Consider the following 19,221-nt stretch of genomic DNA (forward strand, 5'->3'; position numbering starts at 1 on the left):
TTAAATGCCTTGATTATTAGGAAGGAGATGATTCACATTAAAGGGGAGCATTGGGGCGGGGGGGGATCTGTCTTAACAGGGAACGTTTTGATAATCTTTTTGATAATTTTCTTTTTGTTCTGGGGGGACATGGTTGTATTTCTTTGTTTGTAGGAACATCTCTTGTCATATTGCTTGCTCATAGCCCTGTGGCTGGCTCCCCCCATTCCCGGTATCAAAAGAGCAGCAAATGACACATGCCCCAGAAAGTCATGGCTGGAGCTTTGTTCCTTGCTAGTCCAGCCTAGGGGGCTAGATTGAAATCCTATAGTGCTTAGCCCAATGCCCGTGTCTGGGAGCTTTCAAGGCAAGGCTCTGATTCCATCCCCTTTTGAAACATTGTACAATTTCCCACCACAAGGCCCACAGGGTCTTTTTCATTGATAACAACTTCTACTAGTGTATATCCTTCATTCAGCAGTGCCTTGATCAGATTTTACAAATGTCTCATAGCCTGTTTATGTGAAATGACAACTGAGTATCAACACTCATGGACAGAACTGTCTTATGAATGGATGCATTAAACAGGCCAGCTCCTTGAATGATAGAATTCTCTTTTGATAGTCAATATGGCCCTCGAGTCTTGGGAACTGGCTTCCAGGCATGGACAACTTGAGACTCTTTCATACTTATGGATGTTTGCCACAGTGTACGCACTCAGTAGGGGGCATTTGATAATCAAAGTTCCCCCTTACGTATGTAGTAGTTGCAAACATATTTTGTCTCATTAATACATTATATTCCTTGAGATGCACTTTCTTGGAAGCTAAGCAGGGTCAGCCCTGGTTAGTGCTTCATTGGGAGTCCCCAGATGGCGTAGTGGACTAAGTGACTTGAAGGTTGGGTTGCTGACCTGAAAGCTGCCAGGTTCGAATCCCACCCGGGGAGAGTGCAAATGAGCTCCCTCTATCAGCTCCAGCTCCATGCGGTGACATGAGACAAGCCTCCCACAAGGATAGTAAAAACATCCGGGCGTCCCCTGGGCAATGTCCTTGCAGATGGCCAATTCTCTCACTCCAGAAGTGACTCAAGTTGCTCCTGACACGAAAAAAAGTGCTTCATTGGGAGGCCACCAACGAATTCCATGTCCTGTAGACTAATTCTAAGGATGGAACTGGTGAAGCCACTTTCGCATATTCCTTGTCTAAGAAAACCTTATAAAATTCATGGGCAACCACCAACTTGAAGGCTTAGGTGCACGCACACACACAAATATAAATTTGCACATCGAGATATGTAGAGCTACTTTTTCACCACTTGCAGTCTGAAATAACATAGATTTTCTACCACTCTTCTCTACTTACATGCCGCTTGAATCATAAAGATTGCTTGCATTTTGTGAATACCTGTAGAGCAGTATCCAGGAAGTGACAGAAACATGTTGCTCTAAGGGTTTTAAGTTGTAGGTCTTAAATGCAAAAACTACAAAGACCTGCCAAATAACTTTTCAAAATCCATACTATATTGGACCCTCTTCTGATTGTGCATTGTTAAAACATGCATGTCTTGGCCAGGTATTTTAATGCATAGTTAAGAGCAGATTGAAAGAAAGATTGTGGTGGTCGTTCCTCCTTGTAGGCTTATTTTCTTCAATTCATAACAATTGTTACTACTAAAGAACTGATAGACTTTTGTAGAACTGGAGCTATTAGATAAAAAAAATGATACAGGCAGACAACAGAAGATGATTCTTTGCTAGGTTAATAATCCAGTGCCTTTTATTCTTTGTATTAACATATCCAGTGGTGACGTACTTCTAGTTTCTCTCCTTCCAACATGCACCTCCATTCACAGTTGTAGGGTGCTGATGTTCTCTTTTTGGCTCTTTGATAGCTTTAGGCTGAGATCATATAACCATGTTGCCGAATTGAGCTCCTGGCTGTGCCAAATATCCCTTACAAATTACTTGTTGAGGATAAAGATTTCTTATCTTATAAATGTAACCTTTTGGCAGGGAAGGAGATTTCATTAAATGTGATAGCTAGACCTCACTGAAAACAATGTTCTCAAGTGAGTCAATGACTATAGTTCAGTCTGCCCATCAGATCATACAGTAGAGCTCCCTTGGAAATCTACTTCTTTAAAGAGGGGGAGACTGTCACAGCAAATTTTTTGGGGTTCTGTGTGTAGCAACAAAATAATTCCCTTCTACAGGGGAAGCACTCCCACTCCGATTAAGGAGCAGACAAATGCAACTTGTCTTGTCAGTAGAAAAGTTTATACTGAAATATTTACATATCTGTAGCAGAAGATCTTGTTTCTTCTCCAGCCCTTCTTCCTGATACTCTCAATTGGTTCATACCTTCTACTTGGCAAAAGTCTCTCTCTGGTTTTCTTCACCAATCCTTCAGTTTATTTACAGCTTCATCTCCAACAAAACATCACCAGAGAAGCTTGTGCGACTTTAGTACACCTACAGCTACTCCATCCTGGCTGTAGATTACTCAGTGCAAGCCAGGTGGTTTGACTCTTAATGCTTGTTGGCCCTGATCCTTACACTTACTTGGTGTCACTTAAGAAATGATATAATGTAAAAACTCTGACAGAGACTACATACTTGAATATTGCCCCGGTGCCTACAACTCCTACTCTGAAAACGTAGTTATATAGGATAGAAGCCTTTTTTCAGACAAACTGGTATCCTGTGTTTAGGAAGTTTTACACAGAGGGCATTCTAGCGCTTAATCTTCCCATATGTCAAGTGAGCTGTCCAGGAACAAACATTTGACTATCCTACCAATAGTTTGCATTGAGGTCTTTGATAGATCACTGTACCATCAGTAAAGATCCAGATATATGACAGGAAATTCTATCAGGAAATGAATTTTTTTTGCATTAAATTTTGAGTCATCTAAACAGGCTGCCCTCTGCTCTAGAAATAAATTAATATGCACCTATTTTTCAATTCTGTTAATTTAGTGGCAGAATCTTAAAACCATATACAAGCAAAACATGGGGGACATAATGAACTGAAAGAGCAGAACAATATATCTGCTCATAATAATGTATTTAGAGATGTCACCCTTGGCTTAAAGGAAATCGTTTAGAGAGCAATTACATTTCAAAAGCAAATCTTTCCTGTAAAGAATTGAAATTTAAATCAAGATTTTTAAGCTTGCAGGAGCTATAATTACAGTGCCTGCAGTGATTTCTACTCTACAGAGAAGGGTCATTTCATCATGAAATTGCCTCAACAAATCTGAATAATGTGAGCCTGAGATTTGCTTCAGCTTTTCATAGGAAACGTTCAAGTTTTAAAAATTAAATTCTCAGGCAATTTCAGGAGGGATAAAGGAGTTATTCTCAAATCAAGATTGTTCTACTGTGTATTCCTAAAATAGAGAACTGAATGCTTGCTCTAACAGATCCTATCCCACTCTCTCACATTGGAACAAAGCGGGAAGACCTTTTCAGTTCCACAGTAAATGGGTTATATTTTGGCTCTTTGTTCCTAAATGGCCAGCTGTGCAAGTGCCCCTATAGACAGGACACTCAGAGCTTATTTTCCTTAAGTGTGGTTAATACTTGATACACAAGCTCTCTTTCAGACCTTGCAAACAAGCCTCACTGGCTGAATGCAGAAGCAATTGCCCACTCTTCTCTCTAATATCCAAAATCACTGATAGACTGCTTTAAATCAGTGACATTTTGACCTCAGGGTCAAAATCAGGCCTCTAGTCTAAAGTGCAGCAGACTGATGGAATCAGTTGTAAGTCAAAACTTGCCTAAATCTCATTGAATCAATGGATGCACTCCAGTTGGATTAGGAGCTGGATTTAAGTCAAGGTAGATATACAGGGTGTTTGAAAAAGAACTCTCTGGTTTTAAGTTAAAACACATTAAAACTAGGGAGTTCTTTTTCAAACATCCTGTAAGTGGCACAGTGGGTTAAACTGCTGAGCTGATGAACTCGCTGACTGAAAGGTCAGTGGTTTGAATCTGGGCAGCGAGGTGAGCTTCCACGGTTAGCCCCAACTTCTGCCAACCTAGCAGTTAAAAACATGTACATGTGAGTAGTTCAGTAGGTACTGCTCCAGCAGGAAGGTAATGGCGCTCCATGTAGTCATGCTGGCCACATGACCTTGGAGGTATTTATGGACAACACCGGCTCTTTGGCTTAAAAATGGAGATGAGCATCAACCCCCAGAATCGGACACAACTAGACTTAATGTCAGGGGAAAACCTTTACCTACCTATCATGAGATTTCTTTTAGTGGCCAGACTGTACTTCGCATAGTTATAATACAACTCTCATTCATGTTACATGTGAAGGCACACACCCACACAGAATCTTAAAAGTTTGCAAATAATAGCTCTCTGTTCCCTCTGTCACATCCACTTTCTAACAACAAGGGAGTCCTCTCTGTCTGTAGCCCTCTTTCTGAAATTTCTGACCATTTGGAATGCCCATATACATTTACCTCAGTAGCTGCAACTAAATTTTTGTTATATTCCACTGAATGCATTGTTCTCATGTCTGATCTCTATGGAGGAATAAAACAATGCATGTTGCCTTTCTCTGAAGGTTTGTGTGATTGGCTAGTTCTTTGATCAGGTAAATCTGATGAAACGGGGGATTTGACAGAATTCTTACTGTTCTGCCAATTTATTTTTTCAGCACATAAATCTGATTTTTCATTCCTACAGCTGTTGTTAAATTCCCTAAAAGATTTCTCAAATTTGATTTACTAGTGGATATTTAGTTGATGTTTTACAGGCCTGAGTGTATGTGCCTTCAAATCACTTGTTGACTTGTGGTTAACTCCATGAATTTCATAGTATTTTCTTACTTAAGGAATATTCAGAAGTAGTTTGCCTTCACTTTCTTTAGAAAAATAGCCTACAACACCTGTATTCCTTGGCGATACCCTATCCAAATACTAACCAGAGCTGAACTTGCCTGACTTCCAGAATCAGATGGTATCTGGTCCCTTCAGGGTACTTACACCCTTGAAATTTATGTGTCTGGACTAAGAATAGTATTTAGGCCACATCATGATTTACATGTTGCAGCCTAAACTCTGTGATTGGTCTTCATTATAGTAGATCATTAAAGTGGTGGGATTTGCCTACATGTTCACTCATTATTCAACAATAGATAGAATGAATCTGCTTTAACAAACAGGGTGCCAGCTTATATCATTTTCTTAATTATTTTCCTTCCTTTGTTTCTACAGGAGCAACCAAGGTTTTATGCACATGAAGCTGACAAAAACCAAAGAGAAGTACATTTTGGGCCAAAATAGCCCTCCATTTGACAGTGTGCCAGAAGTGATCCACTACTACACGGCAAAAAAACTCCCAATTAAAGGAGCTGAACATTTGTCACTCCTTTACCCCGTTGCTGTCCGAACCTTGTAATTGCTCCTTCCTGTGGACGGGAGATGAGGAGAGAAGCAGCAGGAGAGGCGCCTCTGCACTCGCTGCAGCAAGGTTTTGTAGAACCAAGGTGCCCAGCTCTGCCTTTCCAAAGGCAGACCGATGTATAGTCATGGAATCATTGCACTACTTTGCATGTCCTGTGTGGAAACGTGGGTTTCTATTTATAGGAGAGAAACGTGTCTTCAGACACAGAAGAAACGCACCATGCACCATCTTCCAGGACTCCCCGCTGCCGGTGAATGGAAATGTTGCCAAATCCAAAGAATGGCCTTCCAACTTTGCCATCTGCAACCAAGAACTGTCATTCTCCCACTTGTGGGCATAATCTTCCAGGCGAGCGAACAGAAGCTGCACGTGGCCTCTAACTCTTGTCAGAAGAGGAGGAGGAGGAGGAGGACTGAGAGAAAACTGGTCCAGTGGCCTTGCCCAGCACTCAAGAGCCAAAAACTCTGTATCATGCCTCTAACCTAAAATTTGTGTTGTTTTTCCACACATTTTGATTCAACATGGAGATTTTCCCCTCTCCTTTTTTTCTTGTCACAATGATGATGCGATTTGAAGATCTCAAATGAGTAATTTTGCAATAGCAAAAAGTTTCCATTTATTTATGAATAGGGTATGTACTTAAATAGTGGTTTAATATATATATATAGATATATATTTTTATCCCCCCTCCCTGTTTTTGGTACAATAATAAAGGTCATAGGGTTCCCTGTGCTGATACATAGATTAAAGGGCAGAGAGTCAGTTCTGTTTTCTGTTGTGTAAGTACAATGTGAGTGATGACCGTTCTGTAGTTTCCGGGGAGGAGAACAGGGGTCCAGTATGTTGAGGGTTGATGTTTACATGACTGCATTTCAGACCCAACAAATCTTCTGCAGGACAAATCTGATTTGAGAGAAGCCGGTGCACAAACAGTAGTCCTCATGCAGATAACCAACAAGCCATGGGGTTTTTTTTTTAATCTCAGGGACATGGGGAAAGCACAGGCAAAGAATAGCTGTTTTTTGCTTCTCCAACTGAGATGAACACTACATCATGCTTCCAAATGTATACCAAGGCTACTTTCATCCATGGGGAGCTGTCATGTTATGCACAGTGACGACAAATGGTTCCTCTCCTGCCTTCATAACAAGCTGGAATCGCATCAGAAACAATTTGCCTTGACAGAGTAAAAGCAGTTGGCTTCTACCTCACCTGTAACACATAGACCCCACCGGGAATAGGGAAGCTTGTTGTGCCTCTTGGCCAGAAAACTTGGCAAACTTTATCTAAAGGGTAGAACCTGCAAGTAACGCAGTTGCAGCTGGCAGTGATGCCTCCTTGCCAGGTGCTTACTCTGTGACATTAACGTCTAAAAGAGTTCATCCCCATGCTGTGACATTGCTATGGTATGTGCTTCCTTGCCAGCTGTATGCACTGGTGTGGAAAGGCACATCATCATAATGTCAGGCATGGGTTGATTTGTACTAAATTCTGGGCTGCCATTTACTTGTGGCTAATTATGCCCCATTTTCTTGTGCATCCCAAGGAGACCCCAGCTTGCTCTCCTGCATTATGCTCTCAATTGCACTGTGCTTTTCCCTGTTGGTTAATCTCTGAGTCAAGATTCATACTTTTTTCACATTTGCAATAAGGCTGTGAAATTAACCCACTCTTGTAACAGGACTGTTTTCAAAACAGTCAACTTCACTTATGTGCTTGTTTAAAAAGCGTAATGGAATAATCATTATTCCGATGCCTGTATAAAATACTGCTTCTTTGTACTGTACAATGTGAAAAGAGAAGGCCTCAGGTGAACTGGGCTTATAAATAGTAAGTGTCTCTTGTATCCTGATTTGTTTTAGCCTCATACAGACCAGTGTTCAATCTGGTATTATTTCCAGGATTCTAGTTTACCTGTTTGAGGGAAAAAGAAAATAAATCTCTGTAAAAATGTGTGTTGAAATCGGCTGGCGCTAATCTAATGGAATGTTCAGACCAATTCTGCATGCCAAGTGTCTCTCTGTTGATGTTTCATTTTTCACAAATCCTGGGAGGAGGGAGGTTCTTCCTGAACTAAGTAAAAGAAAGATCTTTTTTTAAAAAGCCAAAAACACAGTTGAGTTCCTCTTTTATCCTCTTTACAGTTCCCTCTGTGGAAGAAAATGCCCTTGCCCGTCCACACAGGTGACTGATATCAGCACTGTTGCTTCAACAATGGGTCACCAACTCAAAGCCCGGTTGCTCCAAAAGATATAGATAACAGGAGATGATATGGCAAGAGAGCCAATTGGCATTATTACTTTTCCTCTTTACTAAAGCTGCTACTTGTTCATCTGCCTAATAATCCCAGGAAAAATATTTGCCAGAGACCCCACCAGCACTTCAGAGCAGCCACCATTGACTAGTTTACAAATATTTACTCTATTGTCAGTTGTTGGCTTCATGTCCCAAACATTTTGATGGTTGCACTACTATTCAGTAACCAACAGGAACATAACCAGACCATTAACAACTGAAAGCTGTTGTGGAACACAGATGACGGTTTTCATAATTTATATTGCTTACACCTACCGAGGTAACACAGAGCCGCTATTACCCCTATGCTGGTAGCTCTTACATATTGAAAACCTTAATCAAAAGAAAAGCACCAAAAGTGTATGCACCCAACAAGACAAGAACCTCTCTGGTGTCACTTAGCTACAGATTTCATTAAGTGTAAACATTATCCATGTACCTTTGTTTTTAGTACGTGTGCATGCATTTATCTCCATGTTAGAGCAATTTATGCAGAGATCTTTCCACTGTTGAACTTCAAGGTCCAAGGCCTTCTCATTGAATTGGCAGTTATTTACATAAATGAAGTCTTTACATAAGGGAAAGTTTTTTTAAAAAAAAATATATCCCCCAACTAAACTTTACAGGAGTACAGTCTTGAGGTACAAAATCTTGGCCTTTTATTACACTGGTCTTGTTTCCTGGCTGTAATTCCACTGTTACTCTGCTGCATCCACATCTTTTCATAGATAGTTCAGATCAGCTGACAACAACATTGAGCATCTTTTCACAGCAATAGTATAGATCCAGTTGGGAGATATAAGAAAAAGCATGCCAGGACTGTAACAATACACCAGATCCCTAGTCATGTTCATGATTCTGACCAGTTCTATCATCTTCTTTGCCACTTTTGCATTCCTCTTTCTATAATATCTTTTTCAGAAATGACTGAAGATAAATATTCTCACACTATCACTAGAGAAGGACTTCAGCAACTTCCAGTAGCTGTTTCAGTATGGTATCAGCATTGCTTGAATGCTTTAAATCTAGAGTAAAACCAGCTAAGCTTTCCACATCTGTCATAGGAACACCTCAGTTATATGGGATTAGAGCACCCCAGTGGTAGAATAAACTCCCAACATCAAAACATGTCAGCTTGAAGAACTGATCACCCCTGCCATATTTTTCTGGTCCATTTTGACACAGGATACGTTCCAGTTCCTCAATGCTTGATTTGGTCTAACACAATCCAGAAGAGAGGTGCCCTCTCCAGAGTTGTAGATTCCACTCTTGAGTTAGTCTGCATATTGATAATCTTGTCCCCACCCCGTGTCATAAATGAACACTACAATCAATCAAATTGTCCATAATATGTTTCTAAGAAGTGCCAGCTACTGGTGGTCAGAGCTCATCCAGTTTTGAACAGTGTTCCCTCATTTCTGGAACATTTGGGTAGTGTGAAAACTGGTGAAAGACTACATTAACAGCCACATATTAATCTGATATGTACAGGTCAGCAAAATTGGTATCAAATGTAAGAAAGGGGGGTTCTTCAAGCATTTCTAGGAGCTGCAACTTTGCCAGATAATAATTTGATTTTTTTTTAAAAAAATTCTTAAGACAATCCTGTTGTCCTAAAACTAGGCACTTTTCTATAGTCAGTTCTGGAGCAACTTTGCATGATCATCCTGCAACTTCCCTTAAAAACGTGTGTACTAAAACATGACCGGCTACATTTATGGGTGCTGCTGATCAAACAGTTTTTGTATACCTTAGACATATATTACTTATTCATGTTCTCTACAATGCGGCCCCTCCAAAGGCCTAAAAAAAAAAATCTCCAATGATAGAACTTGGCTATTTTTACCCAGTAACATAGCTGTAATCCCTGAATCTTGGTGCATTAACCTAAACCTACTGCGTTTCTCAAAACAGAATACATTTTATCCATATAAGGGTCTATGTATGTATCAGTGCCTCCTGCAATTTTACCGAAAGTGATTGAGATTTCACAGCAACTCAGGTCCTGATCGGTCGCTGAGAATCACCACTTCTGCCTTCCTTATCTTGCTCGTTTACTTGGGGTTTCAAGACCAGTGAGCTGATGTTTGACTTCTTGTGTGCCCTGTCGGCCCATGCTCATTTTGATGACAGAACTATTTTGGCCACGGGTCTTGTTACTTTTTCAGATGGGTTGCAATTGTATTTCACAAAGTATTACCTGGGAAGCCTCCTTTCAGTATCATGTGGTTTTAATGTTTTGACCTGCCTGATCATTTAATGCAGCATTTCCCAATGGCCCTGCTGACTGGGAAAGAGAGGAAGTATCCAACACATCTGGAAGGCACCAGCTGGGGAAGAGAAGGTGTTGAGTTACCATGCCCTGCACAAAGGGCTTAACATGAGTCTTCCCATTGATTTTAGCATGTGTTGGCCTTTTTCAAAGTAATAGTGCACATAAGGATGCACATAAACTGAAGAGTGTGAATGTGTGTATGAGAGAGAAATGTGCACATCTGCCTAAATCCCATTGAAGGGAAAGCTGTGGGTTTTCAAAAACGTCGCATTTTTAATTTATTTTTTAATAGAAAGGATTAATCAGAAGTGCAGAATAACCACAGCATAAACTGAACCTGTCTGTTTTGGGGGTTTTTTTTGCACTGTGATGCTTGTCTGTTTTATTTAAGTGATTGTGTGATGACTATGTTTCCCACTTTTCAAAGTTTTCCTCTTTTTAAAAAAACAAAATATACCCAATGTTAACAGTGGTTTGTGCTGTCGCTTATGGCTGAGAGAATGAGCCATAATTGTGCCTGTGTAGTCCATTAAAAGTTTATTTTAAATAAAATTATAAACCTCTCCCTTTTCTTCCTCTCATTGTGGTGGTTTCCTCTCTGTCAGAGCGTTTTCATATTTTCTGGAGCAGCTAACAATTGAAACTATTCTTACCCCACAAAACAATCCATACAGAGGTGCCCTGGCTTTTGTAAGGTTCCTGTGTCAACCCTCTAACGTGAGTATGAAGCGGTACGTTTTTGTTTAGCAACATCTGTGTCAGGCAGCTCCGCTTGCCTATTCAATACAGTCTGCCTGAGAGAGGTCCTTCATTTCTCTCTAAAATTCATCCCATTGCAAAAGCTTTCGAAAAGCTATTTGCATTGACTAATTTTTCTCTGAAGGCTCAGCAAGTCAATTAGCCCCCCTTTTCCAAAGGCAAAATGGGACCAAGCACCAAGCTAGGGAACCTTCCAAGTAATAAAAGCTGGCAACAATAGTGCTGTCTTTTGCAGATAGAAAAGCCAAAAGACTATCTCCTGCAATTGCAGGGCTGAAAAAAATAATCTCAGAACGATTGTGGTTGACATTCCTAAACAGGCAAGTCGTTTCTTTCTACTTCCACTGAAAGGGAAACATTCATTTCTTTACAATTATATAGGAGGAGTAAAGCTGCACCAAAACTACTCCTTTCTGTATGCTTTTGAAAGTGCCAAAAACTCACTGCTGCAGTGATTTCTGGCACTCTGTGAGAAAACAAGTGCTTATTCATTGCAATTGCCTCCACATTCCCTGAAATGGCTCAATGATGTCACTGCACAGTCAAACCAACTGGCTGTGTGTTGTTGTGGCTGTCATCTTGTTCATTCTAAGGGCTTTCTTTGAGTAGACTCACATATGTAAACAATCACAAATACCTTGGAAACAGATGAATATTCAGAATAAATGGATCACTTTCCTATTGTTCAGTGGTTCCCACCCTTTCGTCTTCCAGATGTTTTGGACTTCAGGTAAGCTGGCTGGAATTTCTGGAAACTGAAGTCCAAAATGTTTGAAGGACCAAACAGACTGACTCGTGAATCAAGGTGAAATCAAGCTAGAATTTGGGGGTTCCCTTCCTTGCGGAGAGCACCCTAGCTTCTCCCGGCTCAGGTTCGATGATCTGGTATGGGGGAGTCACTAAAGATCAAGGTTTCCCGCTCCCAATGATCTCACCCGCAGAAGTGAAGAAAGAGCACTGAGTTGTTGATTTATTCAGTTCAGCTGAAAAGGATGACACCCGTGATCGTTCGTCATCATGCAACACAGAACATCAACTTTTATAATACAGAAAACAGGGAGGCGCGATTTGAAGTTTGCGCCACCTGTTTCCCCGCCCACCTGTGCGCTGATTGGTCCCCGAGGGAGCGGCGCAAACTCTTGTCCAATCAGGGAGCTCCCGTCACTTCCGTTTCTTCGCCAATCAGAGGTGAGGAGGCGGGCTGAGCCGAGAACAATGAATTGCTGAGCAGATTATCAATAGACAAATGACCTGATATGTTGAAAGGAAACACCGAAGACCCTGCTGAGCCCTGAAGGCAGCTTCCGAGGGTGCAAATATACATATGTGTCTGACAAGCTCTGTCAGATCCAGCAAGTCTGCTTGTTGAAGTATTTGTTTTATGAATGAATCCAGTTCAGTAACAAAAGGAGAGCTGTCATCCAGAATAATCCGGACTTTCCTGCTCCAAGTGTGAATGAGCGGCCAATTCCATACTTAATGGTCTGCTCCGAAGTTAAGAATAGGGGAGGCCAAGTCTATTGTCCATGCAAGATGGTATCTGGTCCCCTGTGGTGAGGGGCAATCTCCTCCGGTTTGTGTTGCAATTTGTCTCCCCATACTGGCTTCCAGGTCAGATTTCGGTCACCTTTAATATTTCATAATATAATATATATCTCATGGTAATAAAGGGGAAAAGGAACATGCAGGGTACATAGGACACATGTGGGAACATAATTCATCTTGTATCACCCATCCCAGAGCCCAAGATTTAATGTAGGGGGTTCATAAAGTAATAAGAGTTCAGAAAAGAGGAAGGAGTCTGTGGCAATCCAGATAAAATGGCCATTCTGGGCCAAAGGTCAGCAGGGGGGTCACTCCAATGGCGAGGGCAGTTCATAGATGGCAAGTAGGAAGCCCTGGGTGACCCCCTCCATGCCCAGCACGCAGTCCGAACCTCCGATGACCCGATCTTGCAGGGAAATCTGTGCCGCAGTGCGGGAAACTCCATTTTGACAGTTTTGACAATCAACTGATTTGCTTCTTTAAAATTTGAGAACAGGTGGTCCCCTTGTGACGGGGAGGTCTTTGGAGTTATAGGTTAGGAAGATGGTCATGCATGGGGTCGAAATGAGAAAGATATGACTGCAAATAGAGGCTGGGGGGAGGGGTTAGTCCACAATTCGAAAGGGAAAAACCTCTCTCCTGCGGTTTGTTCGGAGTGAGGGAGAGAGCGGCAGAGCTCCTAAGATCAGAGGGAAATTCATGCTATAGCCGAGGAAAGGGTACAAAAAAACCATTTGGCAAGGAGTAGGAGTGAAAAGATACTTTTTATTAGGGAGGTGTTACATAGTTGATGGTGAGAAGGGCATAGGGAAGAAGCAAAAGATACATCTTAAACCACTGCTGAGGCATGGCCAGATTGGTCTCAGCATGGTTCCTTCCAATTGGTGGGGCTCACTGCTGCAGGTCAGATTAGACTGAATGCAGATGGCCAGCCTGGTTCGACCACAAAGGCATGGGGCTCCACCATCACCATCATCACAGTCCTGTAAATTTGTCTCCAAAAACCCACTTTTGCAACTTGACCATAGTCAAAGAGGGTGTCAAAGATGGACAGGGGTTCTTGTTAGATCTTCAATTGTATGACTTGCCTGGCTTAGGTTACTCTGTATCTTGATGGGTGGACAAGAGATAGCCTTGGCTGAAAAGTTTTGTTCCTGAATACTTTGGGTGGTTGGCACCCTGACACGACTTCAACTGCCATGGCTATCAATGCTACAGAATCATGGGAGTTGTAGTTTTGCAAGGCCTCACCAAACTACAGCTCCCAGGATTCCATGTCATTGAGCCAAAGCATTGAAAGCGATGTCAAACCGCATTAATCCTAGAGTGGAGATGCACTGTTAGTTCACTGCAGACTTTCTATGTGGTTAATAACATAGAGGTAAAAGGGCATGGGTGATGCCTGCTCATACGAACTCAGAATACATGCACCTTTGCATGACTTATCTTGGTTACATCTAGTTCCTATTGTCACATAATTTGTGTTCCTTCGGAGCATTTGCTGCTACTTTTTTTAGCGCTACTTTTTTTTTTTTTAGTGCATAATACAAACAGTTCTCCCATTAGGTTTTATCAAGACAAATTACTTTGAAGTCTCTAGAAATATATCAAATGAAAATAAGCAGCAAATATAAGTACCAGTAGAACACAATCCATCATGTAGATGGCCTGTTAGGGTAGCAGCTACCATCCCAATCCAGCTGTAGTCATGGGCCATTAGCAGTCTTCATGGCCAAGTCACTAGTCCGGACAACAATGAACATTCCCATCCAAAGATGATGCAAACATATACAAGAGGGTCTAAGAGCGCACTACAATTCAGCTGGGCTATACTGCTACATTGTCCATGTATTGAATCGCTATCCTTTCTGCTCTTTAACCAGTGAACAGGTCCTTTCCTCTTCGCAGTTAAGCGCTGCATTTACTCGAGAGGTTTTGGTGAGTTTAGTCCAAAAAACCCCCCCAAAAAAACAAAAACTACAGCCGGAATCTTAATAGTTGGTGATCTCTAGTTATGCTAGACTCTAGTTATGCCAGTGTCAGTAAAGATATTGCAAAAGGAGGTACCCTGGACTTCCTTGCATAGCACTTTGCTCCCAGGGTGGCTATAAGTACACCTAAAAGTAAGCACATGACACAAATGTTAAAATCATTCCACTGGCTGCCAATTAGTTTCTAAAGTAGGAGATATCATCCCCCCCCCTTCCCGGGGAAACACTGGAATAATCCAAGGTGGCAGCATTAGTCTCAGGTGCAATTGGGGGAGGGGCATTGAATAAAAGTAAGGGGGTGGCTGAAGTAAACAGGACTGGCAACACAAACATACTTCAGCCCTGGCTGCGTGGAAGGGTTTTTCAGGTGCAGCAGGACAGTTTAGAAGCACTTTCCTCCCTATGCTTCAGGAAAGGGGGTTTAGAAGCAACAGCAGGGACCTACCTCTGCTCCCAGTATTTCCCACATAATGTTGTTGCCTTAGTAGAATTAATGCCGCTGGACACCACTTTAATTACGATGGCTCAATGCTTTGGAAACAGGGGGGGGGGCATAGTTTTACAAGGCCTTTAGTCTTCTATGCCAAGAAGTGCTGGTGCCTCACCAGGATTTTATAGCATTGAGCCATGGAAATTACAGTGGTGTCAAACTGCATTAATTGATCAGTGATGTCAAACTGAATTAATTCGACAATGTAGATGCAGCCTTGTTCTGCTTAATGCAGGTTGATTTACTAGCTTTAATGTTGCTGGTGGTGCCAGGAGGGTCATAACATCAGAGAAAGTTCTAGCAGCCAATGACTAAACACTATTCAGAACAGCAATGGATGTTGTGTGGCCCTCCATATGTTGTTGAATTGCAGCCCGCAGCATTTCTCCTCATTGATCATGCTGGCTAGGGCTGCTGGAGGTTGTGGTCTAACAATACCTGGAAGGCCAAACAATTACCATGTTGGTGTAAAGAAATCAAGGGGCAGTCTAGCCTTGTGGGCACCAAAAAAAAAAAAAAAACCAAACAAGGAGTCTGCACATATCCTCTATTCAGTTCATTTTGCTTTTAGCAAATCTTCCTTGTTTGCAAATTCTGCTTTATCGTCCGTGTCATTTCCATAACATTACTTTATATGCATGGAACGATTTCCCAAATTAACAGCTGGCAGTCCCAGACTAGGAATGCTACAGATATTGCCATGAGCAATTAATTAATATTCATGATGAGAGATTGTATTTTTTATATTTAATTGCCACTTGTTTCACTGCAATTGAAGAGGGAGAGGTTGGGAAATTAGTAGTACTCCAATTATAATTCAATTTGTGTGTGTGTGTGAGAGAGAGAGGGGGGGGAAGAGATGAAACCCTGAATATCCTATCTGTTTACACAAAGGTTTTGGGAAACATCAGAAATGAAAAATTTAGTACTTCTCTCACTTTTTACATTGTAATAAGGATGTACTGTAGTACCAAACAATTTTCAGAGGGTGATTTGCAAGCAACATATACCACATTTCACCAACTCTAAGGTGCCATCAAATGTAAGCTGCACTCCATTTTTGAAGCTTCAATTGGGAGGGGGCATTTTCTGCAAATATTTTTTTAGAATTTCCTCTGCATGCACAATACCTTGCATTTTTTTACAACCTGGAAGTCATCTTGTCTGCATAAGTTTTTTTTACTATTTCTATGGGCTCATTGAGGAGGCAGAGGAAGCAGAAAGTGGTGCTTAGCTCAGCAAGACTAGTAAACAGCCATTTGGCTAAGAACAAAACAGTGGAGGTTGTTAGAGATGTTGAGGCTGTGGTCTTCTTGTCCTCCTCTCTCGAAAGTAAGAAAAAAATTAAAATCCCAAAGCCAGTGAATATAGGATAAAGGTAAAGGTTTTCCCCTGACTTAATGTCCAGTTATGTCTGACTCTGGGTGTTGGTGCTCATCTCCATTTCTAAGCCGAAGAGCCGCCGTTGTCCTTAGACACCTCCAAGGTCATGTGGCTGGCATGACTGCATAGAGCGCTGTTACCTTCCCACCAGAGCTGTACCTATTGATCTACTCACATTTGCATATTTTAGAACTGCTAGGTTGGCAGAAGCTGGAGTTGACAGTGGGCGCTTACTCCGCTCCCTGGATTTGAACCTGCAACCTTTCGGTCCGCAAGTTCAGCAGCTCAGCGCTTTAACACACTGTGCCATTGGGGGCTCCCAGCGAATACAAGGCACCATCTATTGTAAGACACCCCGTTTTTGGAACTCCTAAAATGGGGGAAAATGCACCTTACACTCTGTGAACTTCTGTGTTTGCATTTCTATTCTGGATTGTAACTCCTACTAAATTTCTAAACTTCTTTCAAGTAGACAAAGGTTACACAAATCAAAAGTACAAAAGAGTGAGTCCAAGGGAGGAAACAAGGAGATTTTAGCTTCACTGGCAACAGACATTATTCCAATGTGCAACTGGATGTACTTTGCAGAGTGGGAAAATAAAATGGAAAAAAGGTTTTGTCCAGTTAGTAATATGAGCTTTAATAAGAAACAAGGTTATAAAAAAGGATGAACAAAAAACTAAAATGATTATTGCAACCTTTCAGTCATTACAACCTTATAATGATTGTCCACCCTCCTCTCACTCATTAATGTGTTTCTTTTGTGCGCATTTAGTTATTTGTACAGGCAGTTCCCAAGTTACAAACATTCAATTTACATATGATTCATAGTTAAGAACGGGGCTGAGAAAACAAGAAGTGAAAGAAATATACCCCCGGAAGGATAATTCACCTGGAACAGTTATCATGGGAAAAGGGTGTCTCTTCTGAAGCTTTCTCACCAATCCTAGTTTCCAGAACAAGCCATGTGTTTCAAAATCCAATTATCACAGGGACAGAAAGTGAGGTGAAATCCTTGGAACTGGGGCACAGATAGCAAAGCACAGGGGTGTCAACCCCTCCCTATGCTATCCAGTGTGAATAGATATGTATATATTTTGGGTGGGGTAAACTTTAAAATATGCTTGTTCCAACTTACATACAAGTTCAACAAATCTGCAACTTGAGTACTGCCACTTAAATAAGTCAACCTTCTCATCCCACTCCTTTTGCTCCAAGTACTTCCATCTCTTGCCAAAACTGCCCGCCTTTTAATTCATTTACCACTTTCATACCACAAAGATTTTTTCTCCTTCTGCTGCCAGATTTAAATTCATTTTTTCAACAATCCATGTCCTACCCTCTTTCCCCCTGTGGCCAGATTTTAAACCCCTTTTCTGATTATTCAGATCCTCTCCACTTTCTTTCTGCTGCCAGATTTCCAACCCCTTTCCCATCTAAAAGGGGTTTACACCTGGCAGTAGAGCCACGTGGCACAATGGATTAAACCCTTGTGCCCGCTTAGCTGCTGACCTGAAGGTTGCTGGTTCAAATCCACGAGGCAGGGTGAGTTCCCATCTGTCAGATCTAGCTTGCCCCCCAGCAGGATGCTAAAAAAACTAGGCATCCCCTGGGCAACATTTCTGTAGATGGCTAATTCTCTCACACCAGAAGCAACTTCCAGTATATTCTCAAGTTGCTTCTGACATCATAAAAAAGCAGAGGTATAAAGGTGGGTTTACAATCTGCCTAACTATTTTGGATAGGAGTTAGGGAATATGGGTTTTGTGAGACAGGCGTGTGTAGCATGCATTTTTTTTGGGGGGGGGGGAGGGATTGAGATATTCATTTTTGGTAATTTTTGCAGGGGCCTACACCCCTAACCACCACAAATGTGGGAGGCCAACTGTCTATTATTGGGACCAACTACCACATAGTTCAATCTGTGACTACGGATGAACACATGAAGATATATAAAATGTTCTGGATTCAACTACATTCCTGAATCACTTCTTTTTTTGCAACTTCAAAACACTTTCCTTTCATCACTGAATTTTATAGTACTTTTCATCATTACATCAATTTTGTCAATTCTAACTTCAGTCACATTGACATCACACCTTGCCAATGTATCTTTAGTCAATATCCTGATGAGATTGGGTTTTTTTTCCATCCCAAGCATGCCATAGAGAACTCTTCATTATAATTAAGGGAATGGGTTCTCAGTTCCTGTTAAAGTAGGAATGATTGTATATAGAGTTGTTTAAATGTAATTGAGTCATGGTGGTGCAATGTGTGCTGGAGATTGCATCATGCACTGTGTACTGTTTACTATGCCAGTATGTAAAGGGGTAAGTGCCTGCAAACCTGGATTGCATCAGACAGCAGAGTCTGGGATAAATTGCCCTCTGCTTCCTATCTTTTTCTCTTCTTTGTTTTTCCTTCCCGTCTGTGCCTGTGTGAGAACTGTGTATTCCATTCGTGAGTAAAACTTTTGATAGAGAACTGAAGACTCCAACGTCATTATTTATCTAGTGTTTTTCTCGTCAGCGACTTCTGCTGCGTGTGTGCCTAGCAAATCGCTCTGACAGTTTCTCCATTATGCAGGGTGTCCCTGAGTCTGTCTGCACTGGATAACTGTAGCATTTTGATACCACTTTACGTAGCACAAATCCTTCATGGAATCCTGGGATTGGAAGTTTTGAATTCTGGGATTGGTAGTTTTGAATTCTCAGCTGTTAAGAGCACTGTTAACCCAACCAACCTTGGATCTGGACCAAACTTGCCATGGATAATGGGACTTGCAGTACCTTCACTGATACTGGGATCTCCACCGACAATGGACTGGGACCAAACTTGGCACAGAGAAGCCCCATGACCAACTGCAGGTGTTAGTGGGAATGGACCTGAATTTTGGGTGTTATAATTCACCTGCATCCAGAAAACACTGAACTCAGCTAACGTCAGATCTGGACCAAACTTGGCACACAGACCTAAAATGGCCAACTGTGTTTATGGGCCTGGTTTGGGGGTGATTGACCTTGGATCTGGGAGTTGTAGTTTCCCCCTTATCCAGAGAGAACTGAACCCAGCCAACA

At 41.6% G+C, this 19,221-nt stretch overlaps 1 protein-coding gene across 1 annotated transcript in view; it reads left to right on the forward strand.

Moving 5' to 3' along the window:
- shb (SH2 domain containing adaptor protein B) overlaps positions 1–10,540 on the forward strand; it is a 197,059-nt gene extending 186,519 nt beyond the window's left edge. The window contains exon 6 of the mRNA XM_062971580.1: positions 5,217–10,540. Coding sequence (XP_062827650.1) covers positions 5,217–5,400 — 184 coding nt within the window. The 3' untranslated portion in view covers positions 5,401–10,540. The remainder of the gene's footprint in view (positions 1–5,216) is intronic.
- Positions 10,541–19,221: the final 8,681 nt, after the last annotated feature.

Source organism: Anolis carolinensis, chromosome 2 (genome assembly GCF_035594765.1).
Source record: "Anolis carolinensis isolate JA03-04 chromosome 2, rAnoCar3.1.pri, whole genome shotgun sequence".
Classification (NCBI taxonomy): Eukaryota; Metazoa; Chordata; class Lepidosauria; order Squamata; family Dactyloidae; genus Anolis; species Anolis carolinensis.